Genomic DNA, 15,725 nt, shown 5'->3' with positions numbered 1-15,725 from the left:
GTCAAATCAGAGAACCTGCTGATAAAACTTGGAGAACCCTGAAGTCAAACTAATGGAGCTTTCTTTTTGTATACGATTGTTGGGGAGAATTATCTCGTTAACTTCACCGGTTCAGTGCTACTTTAACACTTTCTAGTATGCGCACATTATAAATGCTCATGAGGATTTTGTTACAGGTTTAAAGGGTTAAAGATGTAAAAATAAAAATAAAAAAACAGTAAACTGCAATTAATTTACTGCTAGAACCTGTAGAAAAACGTGCTGCCAGTAAATTCTAAATACGTAACAGTCAGACAAACAAAACAGTTCTTTTTACTGAAGCATTAGTGAAGGCACACAGGAAACAGTTCTCTAAATTCATGAACTGATAATAAGAGTAAAAATGTAACTGAACTGTATTAATGTGCACAAGAAAGATCTGTAAGTTTAATGTGGGTCACAGTTGTGCTGGAGAGAGGAGTCTGTGCTTCAGTCAATGATGAGACACAAACACTGATGTTCTGCACTCAAATTAAATACGTTCACATTACAAATATCGGTCATAAATTAAACTTGAACTGTTAGAGTTCACTTCCATGGTATATAACAGGAACACGAAGAGCTGTAAATGAATGGTAGATGGCTGTAAATGAATCCTGTTAACGGCACAATTTTTTCCAGTGCAGAATTGTTTTTTTGGGAAAAACCCACAATGGTCCTTCTACTGCAAATATAAAAAAAAGTGTATTATTTGTGTAAGATGAAATTCACACCTCGAATGGCTTATATTTTTATATTGTCATGATTCGTTATGGTATATATTTTAGCAGTAAATTTGTCAAAACGTGTAACGTATTAGCATTATGAGAACGAATGATTTTTAAACAGAAAAAAAAAAAAAAATACCCAAGACTGAGTAAAATACCTATTTGCTAACATTTAACAGCCAAAGATGATTCCTTCATGCAATATGAACTTCCCAAGGCTCCACACTTCTTCTCCTCCCCAAGTACAATTTTAAAACTTCACAGGCTTTATAGACGTGGATAACGCAGGAATTTATCCTGTTTAAGGACAGAACAAGAAGATCGGATGTAGTTCATGGTAATAATCAAACCTCTCTCCCATCTTTCTGCACAGAATGCTGCCATTTGATTCTGCTCACTTTTGCAGCAAAAGCCAGAATGAATTGTTTACCATGACTGCACATGGGTACAAAGCCTAGGAGGAGTTATTAACAATTAGAGTGCATTTTTAAAATGCCACCTGTTATAATAACGCATTCATTTAACAATAAAGCTCATTTCTGTGTTTTGTTCCAGGTGTGAGACCAGTCCCTCTGAAAAGTTTCATCTGCCAGGCAGAATAGAACGGCCTCTTGGACCAACCACTTTAACGTCTTGCCGTATAAAACAATCCCGTATGTATAAAACGTCTCAGAAATGCTCCTAAGAATAGTCTTAAGTTCTTAGTAAAAAGTAGGACATTTCTAAGAGTGTGAGACTAACAGAAAGATAACAGAAACTTTCGGTAAAGTGTTGACTGAGGTGTCTTAAGTATACACAGCATTTAATGTAACTATAATAAAATCTTTTCATTTAGACACTGAAATGTTTTGCACTGTGCAAAATTATCACTAATTATTACTGATGCTTAGAAGTATGTCTCCTCATTTACAGTTGAAGCAATGATGTGTTAAAGATTTTGTATTGCCTCGAATGAATTGTTTTGTTATAATAATGCAAATTGCGTGATCATAATTGTTCACTTAGACCATTGCTTTGTAGAGGGGAAACAGTTTCTTATTTGATCGGTTACAAAAATAAATTATCATTACGATCAAGTTTGCATTTTTTCCCCCACGTTTTTATCAACTCAATATCATGATACGACAGGTTTTATCTTCATTGTAAAATGTTTTGTTTCCTCCTAACTATGTTAGGAGACCTTTCCAGCTCTTACTAGAAAAAATTTAGAAGCAGAGACCTTAGGGGAACACTTTATGAATCACATAAATCTAGGAATGAGAGTAAAACTGCATCACTCTTAGAATTTAGACAAATTTAAGATTAAAAGTTTAGTCTGAGCAGCTTCATACATAACGGCTCCTTACGCTTTGGCTTGAGACAGCAATATTACCTGGTGACGTTGCTTGCTGAAGGATGTGAAAACAGATACTTTTGTAAAAACCACAAACATTTACTTCATCAGGACGGCTCTTGTCGGAGCCTTTCTTAGAGTTGAATCAAAAAAAAGTGTTAACCGTGCACTAATTCGACCAAAACATTTTATATTCAGAGAATGAACCGGCGGACATCAGTCTTTGCAGACAAAATGTATTTACTTCTGCATCACATGATTAAAGATTCATTTCGAAGTTGTTAAATGTGATTGATGATAGTACTCATAAATAATAAGACAACAACAAAAATCAAATGACTTTTTTTTTTTTTTTGGTGAGGCTGTTAACTAATATCTGCTTCTATCTATAACAGAGAAGATAAATATGTTTCATAAAAACGCATGAAACATTAGTCATCCTGCTACACCAGAACAGCTGTTCCTAAAATGTGTTTCAGAAGCGTCATCAGTATTGCTCATTCTGTATGCTTACCTAATCAAACACACCTGACTCAGATCATCAGCTTGTTAACAGAGACTCGGAGACCTCAAAGGAGAGTCACGCATTAAAAGACATTCAAAATGTGCGGCGTTGGGTGGCTTGAGGAAAAAACACTGTTTATGACACTCTTTCAAAGCAGGCAGGAGTGTGAGAACCTTGCAAATGGAATCACATCTTTAATATTGTTGAGTCCCAGAATGCACTGCAGGTACCTCTCGAAGCCCATCCCAAACCCGCCATGGGGGACTGAGCCGAACTCTCTCAGCTGCAGATACCTGTCAATCACAAGCATGCTCTTTGAGGGTGTGTTTGCATTACAGCGTGACTTTTATCTTTTGCGTTGTAAAGACATCTCAAACACACATGACCCTATTTTAATGGTCAGCGATTGAGGCTCAAGGTCAAAGTGTTGTCCCTATTCTCTTATAATGGGCGTGTTTTTGGGGCGACACGTGCAATAAACCAATCCCATTCCCCTGAAAAGCTAGCTGCGCTCGAGCCATGGCCGATTTGCTATTTAAATGGTGGAAGTGTAAGGCACACTGACTGAACGCATCTCCAGAGAGCAAATGAATCTGCTAATGCGTGAGAAAATAGGTAGGCTAATTCTAAACACGCGATGACTATCCTTTATGACGTTTTTAATATTCTTGCTTATTGCACTTTATGCACCAAAAGCACACCCGTTACTCACTAATAGACTTTGCGCTCGTTCTAAAAGGGTTGCGCACCTGCACTGCGTCCTTTAGACCATGCACTTAGATTATTAAAATAGGGCCCTATGTGTTTTTGAGCAGTGTTTCTTTACAAAGCGACATCTCCAACTAGCAAAAACAGTTGTGCCTCATTGCGCCAGGTGTATGACATGTAAGTGCCTCTTAAGTCTGGAAGGAAAATATGGTTGGGCTGTAGAAGTTCTTAGAAACCTACCATGCATATGAGTCTTGTAATCCAGCCCTGTGAATAGAGGGAAAACACGCGGGAGATGAATAGAGTGAATAGTACTTAGCAATACATCAGAAAACATGTAATATGTATGGAAAGCATCGCATTACATTTTTGGTGCCATTATTTGTGTACAGAATTTTAATAATGTAAAGAACACGTTCTAACACAGAATATACACTATAGCCTAAGTATTTTTGGCTTGATCAAAAATATATATATATATTTCTTCAGTGCAAATCAACATAGTGCAAATAAAATTTTTTTTACTGTTTTTTGATGAGGCAGTATAGACATTTTCTGTAAATTGCTTAAAAAAAATTTTCTCTGTCAAATAAATGCTGTTCTTTCAAATCTTGGAAAATATTTCCACAAACATATTAACTGTTTTGTACATTAATAATATTAAGAAATTCTCTGCTGTCAAATTATTAATTGGGATTAATTGCATCCAACGACGTTTTTGTTTGAATATGACATGTATGTGTGCTGTGTATATTTAATATGCATATATAAATACACACACATGCATGTAGATATTTATTTTAAATATATTAAATATATTTATAATATAAATGATATGAATATAAATACAGATGAATATGTAAAAACATTAAAATATGCGTGTATTCATATATACATAATATACACAGAACACACGCATATATTATGCACACAGAACTAATTGCAATTTTAATGTAATTTCTAAAGAATCCTGTGACAATGAAGACTAAGTACTAATATTAAAATAGTTTTTAAAAGTTTTTTTAAATTCTAAATAAATTGTAAATGGTACAAATATATTACATTATTGTTGCAGTGCAGCCTTAGTGAGTTTATTCATGTTTTAAATAATTACAGCATTTTTTTTTATTAATTGTTACTATGTGAAAACTGACTCTTCTCTAAGTCTTACTGTGCTAGTCGTTGACTCAGAAGATTTAGTCTCTCCTCTCTCAGAGATCCACCACAAAGCTCCCCCACTCCAGGCACCAAGAGATCTACAGCAGCTGCCTGTCCCCAAAAAAAAAAATCATCAGTGAATAAGCAATGAGCACCTAGAGGTGAGGAAAAGCTGAATTCAAAAAGATAACATCTTTATCGCATCAGATTTTTTTACTCTAGGCTTTAAACACAATATAAAGTAATTCCAAACAGATCCACATTTAAAAAAAGACGTTGATGTTGAGAGCTCATTCTTACAGTGTGGTTGGGCTGGTCCTGGTTGTCTCGGGCGTAGAAAGGCTTTAACTCGTAGGGATAGTTGATGACAAACAATGGGACGTTTCCACAATGTTTCACTAGGAATTTCTCATGTTCTGTCTGAAGATCACAGCCCCACTAATGTAAAGCGTATGTCAACGAAAGGAAGACAATATTAAACAAAAAAACATATAAACCGCTATTTAAAAAAACTTGGGTCAGTGAGGTGTTTAATATTTCAATGTAATACAGCTTGCCATCATCCAGGCTGTTTTTATTTGTTTAAAATACACCCAGTGATATATTGACATATTATTAGAATTTAAAATAACAATTTTCTATTTTAAAATGTAATTTATTCCTGTGATGCTCAGCTGAATTTTCAGCATCATTATTCTAATTCTCATATACAGAGTTTGCTGCTCAAGGAACATTTCTTATTTTTAGCAATGTAATGTGTAACTGTAATATGTTCGTTTGTAGGATTCTCAGATGAAGAGTTCAATTGAATACCATTTATTTGAATTAATATTTTGTAACACTGTCTTTAGTCACATTTGGTCATTTTAATGCATCCTTGCTGGATAAAAGCAGCAATTCTTACTGACACCAAGCCTTTGAATACTAATGGACATTATATCTTTATCCAGTGTGCATTTATTATATCTTATATGATGTAAAGTCACTTGCCTCAGTGCTGAAGGTAAAGTTCTGTGAACTGCTCTTTAGAATGTCTATGGCCTCCGTGTAAGAAATGCTGTAAAAAGCAAAAACAACTCAATTTAATTCAATAAAAAATGTTTCAAACAGAAATGACTTTATTTGAGAGAATTCTAACGCAACTTTGATGAAAAAAAACCAACTCTCAAGCTCAAAGGCTTTTTTTTAAAAAGTAAAAGGTCTAAAAGTAGACTGAAATTGAATACGTACACATTAAATTTTCTTTTCAACATGAGATCCACTTGATCCTGAGGATGTTCGAATAAGATAAACCGTTATCGCTTTATTACAGCAGAGAAACTCTTAAAGCTCTTACAAAACATACCCTTTGTTCTGGTGCAATATATTTGTGAAGTAACTCTACGTCCTCTGCGCAGAAAGACAGCAAATGCTCCGTGGCAGCTTTGAATAAGTTCTCCATTACCTGAAGAATGACAAACAAGCTTGAATTATGATGCATTATGATATGTACACACTTTCAAATCCATTTTCAAGACACAATCAGTTGCTTGATAGGGTCTGTGTTGTATGTAATCCACCGAGTGGGAAGGAATGAGATGTTCTACCTTCATAAGGTCGTCTAGTGACTCAGTGAAGGCGATCTCGGCCTCTACCATGTAAAACTCTGCCAAGTGTCTCCTGCTTTGAGATTTCTCAGCTCTGAAGGTGGGGCCGAATGTGTACACTGCAGAAAAAGCCCTAAAAACAGACACAAAACAGTTCAGCATCCAGCTTTAGCTAATGATTCATTATATAGTTCGTAACGTCCTTTCAAACCAATGACCAGCGCAAAAGATATGAAGGATATTTACTTTGGTCTTTCTGCTCTAATTATGACAGTGCTGCTTTAAAGGGTTACTCCGCCCCAGAATGGTCATTTTGTCATTAACCTTTCACCCCTGTGTCATTCTAAACCCATAAAGCTCAGCTTGTCCTCAGAACACAATTTAAGATATTTAGTATGAAACTGGAGGCTTGTGACAGTCCCATTGACTGCCAAGGAAATAACAGTGTCAAAGTTCATCTGCCATCAGTGGTTCAACTGTAACGTTATTAAGCGACTTGAAACTTATGCATAAAAATAAAATTTCTAATTTATTCTAAATTATTCTAAATTAATATATTGATAATAAATTGATTTCACAATTCATTTGATTCTATAAGCTTCCAGAATCCGATTCGGAATGGTTTATAATAAATAACAGATAATAATAACTGTAATTATTGGTGGAGTAACCAATGATTTCAGTTTATCTTGGTTTTCTCTGTTTGTAGCATTATAAACCATTTTAATGTGTTTTTTTTTTTTTTTTTTCTATGCAATGGAACACAATACAGCAATGTCTTTGAAAAGATTTTCATTTTGAGGGTTTTCTCAGCAAATACTGCCATTCTAATTGTGTTATACAACAAATAAACGTCTTAATCAGTTTAAAGCCCTAATAAGAACTGAGCCAAGATCATTTTTTCAATATTCTTAACTATTTGTGCCTAAACTACTCACCCTGCCATCACCTCCAGGTGCAGCTGTCCTGAGACGGTTAGATAAGCCGGCACAGAGAAGAAATGTGGATTTGAGTCATCTGAGTCATGCCCTGTAGGCTTCAAAGAGTACAAACATAAGTTTTCAGTGTTTTAAGGAAGAATAAAAAGCCTTTGTGTACCATATTTTGAAGTAATATAATTTAGCTTGTTGCTATATCTCACGTGTCATCCGTCAACTAGACCTTACCTCAACTTGGAAGAGTTCTCCAGCTCCCTCACAGTCGTTTGAAGTGATTACTGGTGTATGTATCTGCACATAACCCTTATCCTGTAACAACAATTAACTAAATCAATAATAATAAAAGTGCAAATGTTATTCATTTGCATATTATACAGGCAATATAAGAATAAAAGAATGAAAATAAATTTGATCTTTTTTTACTACTATTCAAACGTTTTTAGTCAGTAAGATTTTATAAATATATATATATTCAGTTAACTACATTCAGTTAACTGCATTTCAAATAATCGCTTTCTATTTAACAAAGAATCCTGAAAAAATAGTAATAAATACTAATAAATTAGTATTAATTAATTTGTATTAATTAAATTAGTAAATTAATTAAAAATAATAATAAATTACAGATCTGTTTTAATATTGATAAAAATAATTGTTTCTTGAGCAAAAATTCAGAATATTCTGTAACACTTTAGAATTAGAATACTTATTCACTATTAACAATGACTTTTCCCTCAATAAATTTAAATTGAAGTGTTACCATCATTCAAATGATTTCTGATGAATCACGTGACACTGAAGATAAAGGTAATGATGCTGAAAATTCAGCTTAAATTCATGACGTTTATTAAAACAGTTACTTGTATGATTGTGTACACATTTCACAATACTCCGATCAAATAAATGCAGCCTTGGTGGACTTCTTTCGAGAAACGCCAAACTTCAAACGTCAGTGTGTAACTGATAACTTCTTACCCTGAAGAACGACTGGATGGCCGTCGTAGCTTCGCTGCGTATCCTGAGCAGAGAGCTGAAGGCATTCGTTCGGCATCTGAGGTGAGGAAACTGCCTGACATACTCCATAGAATGACGCTCCTTGATCTTGAAAGGAAACTCCTACAGCAGACATACCGGATCACTGTATTAAATGTGATTTAACTGTGGCTATTTTATAAATCACTCTTCTTCAATTTAATCTGACTGATTTGTTTTTTAAAGTAAAGACTCACCACAGGATTGCATTCTCCAACAACCTTAATATGCTGAGCATGTAACTCCACGTCCTGTTTCTTACTTGGGCTCTTCTCTAAGGTGCCAGTGATGTCAACAGCACAGCCAAATGTGAGGTCTCTTGACAAGAAGGGAGTATATATCAAAGCTATACATCTACAGCGGCCCCAGAGGTTTTAAGTGGATGTAAGAAATCAGTTCAACAGGCGTAATTGTTGACTTACTGTAAACTGGAACAGTACATACAGTTTAATTCAAAATGTCATTATGTTAAATTCTTGCTTGATTTAATAACAATGTATGTCACTTGTTTTGTTTTTTTAATATAACGACATTAATTTTTTACGTGGCTGAAAGCGCAGTAGGTTGTATCAAGATGAGCAAGACATTTGAACCGGTATTTCATATTTGTTCTAGCTCAAAGACAGTGATCAATAGAATAGCACCTGGTATTCAAGCGTGAGCTGGCAACAACCTGTAGAGGTTGCAATGAACTTCCGTCATTTACATGTAAGAAGAGGTTGTCTTTCTGGGGCCTGACGGATCGAAGCCATCCCTGCAGGAACGGCAAACATGCTGATATGTAATGATCATATATGAGATTAAAAATAGGACTAAAATAAAGGGGAAAAAATAAAAAAGCACTAAGTAAAATCCGAAACTAAATAAAAATAGAAAATGATAATCAAACTAAATATTAAATATTCTTTTACCATATTGACATTAACAATACATTAAGGATTCCCAACCTATTGTGAAAATTTAACGAGAAGTACATATATTTATGTAAAGATGTAAGCTAAAAGAGATTCAGCTGTTAGCTTCGCTCATTTTTGGATTTATTAATCACAATTAATATTTACTTTCATCTCAAGCATGCACTCTTTGGTAACTTTTGACAAACATTTATTAGGACAAAATTAATGGTTGCGACCATTATCAAATTGACTAATACAATAAGGCACAGTTAGGCACATAGCTTTAATAAAATGATTCTAAGTTGAAAACACATTCTTTATCAAATAATGTCGGACAATGTTCTCACCTGTATTCTAACATGTGACCCTGTCTGTTCGCTTGAGAGAGCATCAGATACTCTCACTTTCTTAGACAATGTGCGACTGCAGTGTCGTTGAAAGGACTTTGAAATACACCGACAGAACAACGCCGAGGTGAAAGCAGGGATCCGCTGTAATGTAAACGACATCATGTCAGCTGAGTTCGAAGCTTAAGAATATCTGGGTCCAGCTTGCATTTCTCTGCTTCTTCCACTTTAAATGGCGGTGCCTTTCACGTTAGGTAAACGGGATGTAACGCAATTTTTGATAAAGTATGATAATGAAACAAGTGCTCTTCTTCTAACAGCTCGGTTCATTAGTCTCTGTTTTGACATTCACGCTGCTCTCCACGCGCTTCCTGAATCGACTAACGTCACTACAAACGTCGCATACGTGGCGTCCCATTGGTTGAACATTGGCATGCGCAAGAAATGACTGATCGCGCGCTCGACAAATCATTTCAATGAATCATTTCAAAGAATCGGTTCAAAACCGAACCCAACCCAGTTCCTATGTAATAAGCATCCATATGACAAACCGTTTTTCTCTGTAGTGCAGAAAATAATTCATATAACATGGCGAGCCGATAAGAATTTATTTTAACTACACTATTATGACTAGGGACCGTTGGGTTTGCAGCTGATTCAGTTCATAAAAAGGCATTTTGATTATTGATAAGAACAGGCTCGTTACGAACTGAACATGTCTGAGGCGTTTCTCGGTTCAATGAAAAGTGAGTCGAAATCACCCCACTAAAACAGTTCACTGAATCAATTAATGGAAACAAATGAGCACTGAAATGAAAAGGAATGAGCAATGAAACAGACTTCCATTCGTGAACGAATCACGCAAACTCATTTTGAGAGTTTGTTAAGAAGAACATAATTCCTTAAATTGGTAACATAAATTCATTCAATGTTTTTTTCCACGCTAAATAAAAATAATTTGGACATTTTTGTACGAAAGGTAAAGGACAACACATAGACAAAGGCTAGGCTGTACATGGCTACAAAAATTAAAAATACCTTGGTAGAAATATCAAAAACTGTTATGTACAATAGATTTTACCCAATGATTTACAGTTCTAAAAATGTATGAAATTAATAAACCCATCAGAGAGCCAAAAAAACTCTGGTTTAAACTCTCATCATGCTGAAGTCACACAATATGGTCACTGCCTTACAATTTCTGACTTTGCGGAGATTTTGTAAAGTGTGTGAGAGAAGCTAAAGTTTTCAACCTTCTCTTTTACTGGTAAGACTTTCATAAAGGTCAGTGCAACCGCGCTCTAGGCTTTTAAATATGCATTTAAGGTACATTAAAGGGGGTTAGTAAGGTGCAGGAGTGTTTCAGGATAATGAACAGAAGGGCTGCTCTGAGATTAACATATTCAGATGTCAACTAACTTGCTGGGAAATGCTTTTCAAGAATTATTATTTACTTGAGGGAATAACTGTCAAAGTTAACTTTCGAAAATCGCACTTTTAAAACAATTGCAAAACAAAATAAACATTTAGATTTTTATAAACACTGGCTTTCTAAAATAAAAAGACTTTGATATGCGTAAATGCAGGAGTCTCTAATGATTACCTCACCTGTTTACATGCTTGTACTGTCAAAAAATATAATGAATGCAATAGGCCTAAGTTTCTGTAGCCTATTATAATTGCATCATAAAATTGTTTTTACATTAACTGTGAACATGCGATGTATATACGTTGCAAAAAAAAAATTAAACAAGTTTTCTGTAAAATACAAAAAAGTGGATGTGTTTTAAATACAAAACAACCAGGTTTGTATAATTTATTATAGTGCTATCAAACGATTAATTGTGATTAATCACACTCAAAATAAAAGTTTTTTGTTGTTGTTTTTTTTGTTCAAAATAAAAGTTTTTTGTTTTTACATTTATTATGTAAATACAGACACATGCATGTCTACAAAAAATGTTTATGTATGAAATATATTTAATATAAAATATGAGAATATAAATATATAAATGCATTTGCATGTAAATATATATATTGCATAAATAATATATATATATATATATATATATATATATATATATATATATATATATACACACAACACAATATACAAATGTACAATACAATATACAATATACACATGCGCTAGCACATACATAGGCTAAGTGAATATTGTTTATTTTACAGTTATTTATGTTCATACTGAATAAATTATTCACAAGATTTATACTATATTTGTAATATATTTATAATATATATTTTAATATATGTTTAATATATTTTAAAATATTGTTTAAATAAAATTAAAATCTATGCAAATGATTAACTATTAAATGTCATGATCTTTTGGAGTGCAGAACATTTAAAATTTAAATGTTTCTTGTCTATTTAATTTAATTTAATTTATATATTGATTCAAATATGCATCACATTATTTTTATTTTTATAAAATAAATATGATATATATTATATATATAATAAATATTTATTATTATTATTATTATTACTATTTTGTTAAATCTGTGTAATCCACAAATACATAATTAGCTCATTTTGCATACAATTTTGCTCACATCATGCATACAACTCATGTATTCTGTTATCAAGCTATGGACTTGTGTTCATCCCTTCCACAAGATGGCGCTGTAACTCCATCAGTCTGTTACGCAGCGCATCTCCTAAGCAAGCCATTGACGAGACAAATCTATTTAATTACTTATTTATTAGCTCAGCATCTTCAGCAATGAATTATTAAAGCAGCTTTAAGGTCTCCGTGGACTGCATCTCACCAAAGGCAATGCTAATGTTATTTTTACGGCGTGTTATATATTTATATTTATCTGTGCCATTGTTTGCTTTTTTTGGTGAAATTCAATTTTACGACAGACCTGATCAAGCTGTGATGCGAAATCCATTAGCTGATGATTTAACCTAGCCCATAGACATGATTATTTCAGCGAGCGTTCCCACAATATTACCTGTTTATAACTACTGGACATATTCTAACGATAAAGAGATTCATGGCACGCTACATTCCCTACGTGTCGGCCTCAATCAATACGTGATTAAGCAACACAAACAGGGATCTTGTTTTAAAAGCTCTGATCTCAGAGGGCAGCGGTGTCCTCACCTCTCTTCTGACAGACTATACCAGCCGTATTGACCCTTAATTCATGGCTTATCGTCAGTTCCTCCGCGGTCACGTTATGCGCGCGCACAGTAAACGGCATTGATTTCACGTCACGACGCTCGTTTAGTGAAGTTCGGAAATAGTGATGTCATCTTTGGAAAAAGACTTTGGAGGTATCTCACCCCAAACCTGACGGCGATCAAAACATAAACGCGTTTCAATAGTACGCCAAATAAAACGTGCATACGTTACGCACGTATTCGGCGTGCATATAATACGCAGTTTTTGCACACATGATACCTCACAACCGTAGTCCTACCCATCGTGCAGCATATAGTCTATTAATACCACGTTTTTTTGGCCTTCTATTCATACTTATTTTCCTGAGATCAGGTTGTATCTCCTGAGAGAAGCCTTTGTAACCTCTGTTTGATCTGTTTGACGGATGCTCACTGGATTAACATTGTCCGAGTATTGTTTTAGAGGCCAAAAATGAGATGAAAAAGGAATGAGTTTTGAATGCAATGCCAACATAAAGGACTGCAGGATTAAATTTTAAGGCCACATCTTTTTGAAGTTTTATACTGGATATTAACAGGATATTATATATATATATATATATATATATATATATATATATATATATATATATATATATATATATATATATATATATATATATATATATATATATATATATATATATATAGCTATTAATTACAACAACAGGTCAGCACTGTTTACATTGCATTTCCTCAGTGCATTATGAAATGCAGTATTCATGAAGTGCACATTAATGAATTTTTGTAGGCCATACATATTGTATAGGCATACTGTGCACGGCATACTTACTATAAAGTGCAGAAATAGTCACAGTTCGGTGGTACGATAGCATAGTCCAGCACAATGATAAACTTACTGTCATGATAGCGCCTAATAGACCACTGAAGTCTAACTAACATCATGTAAATATCTGCCTTTTCACTCCGTACGTTAAATGTATAAATAATAAATAACATTAAATACTAATGAAGCGCATCTAAAAAACAAATGCCGCATTATGACGGCAGCAAGTTTAACGTAAGTCAACCGAGACCCGGCCTTAGTTCTGAAGGACGTTTTTGTAAAATGGTTAAGGGACATAAACATTCAATTTGGCCTCAGAGGCGAAGGAAAGAAAAACAAAGGCAGCAGAGAACAGCGGGTGTGCTAGTGCTATTGATCTTATGGAATTGTCACTGCTTAATGTTTCATGAGCTTAGCTCGACAAATCCTTCAGGAGCGGCCCAATATCTTTACAGCAGCACCTTAACTCTCACGTATCAATTCGTCCCTTTGTTTTGCGAGAGGCTGATAAGCAAAAGCGGGACTTCAATTTGCCGATCGCACTGATTTCTCTCTGCTTTGCCTTGCTCTTTTTCCCCGTCAGCTTTTCATCATCGAAAACAGGTGGATCGAGCGGGCTTTGACCATTTTTAACCCACAGCTTTTAAAACGTCTTTGTACGCGAAAGAGACGCGGAATTCAAATGCCGGCGGCAAAGAGGTTGCGAATTTTGGCTCGTCTGACCACAAAACATCCTCCCGCATAACTTTGTCTTTATTATGCAAACTCTACCCGTGGATCTTTTTGAGAACTGGCTTCTTTTGTGCCGTCCTCCCAAACAGGTCAGTGTTATGCAGAGCTCTTGATATGGTTGACTAGCGCACCTTTTCTCCGTTCTCTGGAGATCTTTCAGAGTGACCCTTGGCCTCTTGAAAATCTCCTCCTTTCAAAAGCTCTTCGGTTCTCATTTTCACAGCTGTCCTGCAGGTTATAGCCCGTATAATGACCTCCAAACCTTGTTTTATATCATACCGTGGTACTTTGTTTTAATAACTCGCACGTGGAGGTCAAATAAAAAGCAACGGTACCCTCATTAAGGCAATTTTTCATCTGAGCAAAAGCAGTGCTTCTGTAAGACGGGGACAAAATACTTTCATAAACTGTATACAGAAAGGTCTGTGAAATTCCTGGTGTTTAAAGTTTATTTTGTTTAAACCTGGAAAATGAACCCCTAAATGAGCAAATAAATATTATAAATGAGAAATCGATGTTTTTACCAAATGTCAGATGTTTTTGTTGAAGCAGAAGATATTCAGTGTAACATTCTTCATATTATGATAAGGATAGGAGAAAAAAATTAAATAGACTAAAATGCCAAAAAAATACATATGCCAAGTCACTATATATAACATACTACTAAAAAAATACTATAAAATCCTGTAGTTTAACTTACTTAGCCATTATTCTTCACTAAGTTTTATTAAGTTGCAGTAGCTTTCAAAGGCATATAAAACATTGTACTTACTGTTATGAGTGAAATTTAAAATATCGAAGTAGCCACAAAGGAACCGATGGCATTAATAAAGCAGTGAGAGGCAGCGGTGCACTATTATGTTGTTAATGCACAACGTAACAACAAAAGAAGAAAAGAAAAGAGTTTTAATAGACTTTTCACTCCTTCCTCCGTGTCTGTTGAATTCACTTGTTTCACAAAGTCATCTTCAGTGCTAAATTTTCAATACAAATATCTAATAGAACATCACATACGTTCCCTTTGGTTGTATGCCTTTATTGTATGGGTAAGAGAATATTTTTGAATAAAAGTCTTGCAGGCTGAAGCAATATTCGGCTGAAGTCAACAGTCATGAAACAAGGTCAGGTCATCCACGATCACTGAGATCGCACTTATACAACAGAGAGATTTATTTTTTTTTTTTATCATTTTGATTAGTAAAACTATCCTGAAAAAGCAAAGTTGTTCTTAACACATCAGAGGAGTTCAAGATAACATATGCGTCTGCTGCTGCCAGCCTCTCACGGAGAGTCAAGAACAGATTGGTGCTGCTGCCGGTGGAAGGGTGAGTTTGCTTAAAGCATAACAGCACTGTGGCATTGCTCTTATTTACAGCACCATCATGCTCGTAAAACAGGCCATATGCCTCCATGTTAGACGGAAAAATATGCCGTACATTATACTCCGTGAGATGCTTTGGCAGGAGGAAAGCGTGACCACGGTCTTAAGGTGAAGGAAAAAAAACAAAACACCGTCTTTAACAAAGCCAACAAGGGCACGACAATAACGTCAAAGCAATTATAATATCATGAATGAACAAAACGGATGTCGCTATTCATTTCTCACTGCTAAAATGAACATGCGCGCAAATAGAAACGGCTAGATGTTAGCTACATAACAGCTTTTAAGGGAGGCTGATAACTATATGCCAGTTGGTTTAATATTTCGTTATCCAACGCAATCTTTTTAAGAGCTTCTGTTTTCAGAGTATGTTTTGAGGCCACT

General features: G+C 34.7%; 1 protein-coding gene across 2 annotated transcripts; it reads right to left on the bottom strand.

Moving 5' to 3' along the window:
* Positions 1-2,301: 2,301 nt before the first annotated feature.
* Positions 2,302-9,633, bottom strand: nars2 (asparaginyl-tRNA synthetase 2, mitochondrial). Of its 2 annotated transcripts, XM_043258927.1 has the most exons (14): positions 9,250-9,633; positions 8,651-8,760; positions 8,204-8,324; positions 7,950-8,090; positions 7,203-7,283; positions 6,975-7,072; positions 6,037-6,169; positions 5,796-5,894; positions 5,681-5,718; positions 5,441-5,507; positions 4,751-4,888; positions 4,464-4,561; positions 3,533-3,559; positions 2,302-2,877 (listed from the first exon to the last, which is right to left on the bottom strand). In XM_043258927.1, exons 1-14 carry the CDS (start codon positions 9,412-9,414, stop codon positions 2,733-2,735), a joined length of 1,461 nt encoding a protein of 486 aa, XP_043114862.1. In that variant the 5' UTR covers positions 9,415-9,633; the 3' UTR covers positions 2,302-2,732. The 2 variants fall into 2 exon arrangements, with proteins under 2 accessions (XP_043114862.1, XP_043114864.1); XM_043258929.1 differs by lacking the exon at positions 8,651-8,760 and having other exon boundaries at positions 8,204-8,322; positions 9,250-9,388.
* Between the last annotated feature and the right edge of the window lie 6,092 nt (positions 9,634-15,725).

This window comes from Puntigrus tetrazona, chromosome 15 (genome assembly GCF_018831695.1).
Source record: "Puntigrus tetrazona isolate hp1 chromosome 15, ASM1883169v1, whole genome shotgun sequence".
NCBI lineage: Eukaryota > Metazoa > Chordata > Actinopteri > Cypriniformes > Cyprinidae > Puntigrus > Puntigrus tetrazona.
The sequence above is the reverse complement of the archived record's forward strand: the minus strand, read 5'-3'. Positions and strand labels throughout refer to the sequence as shown.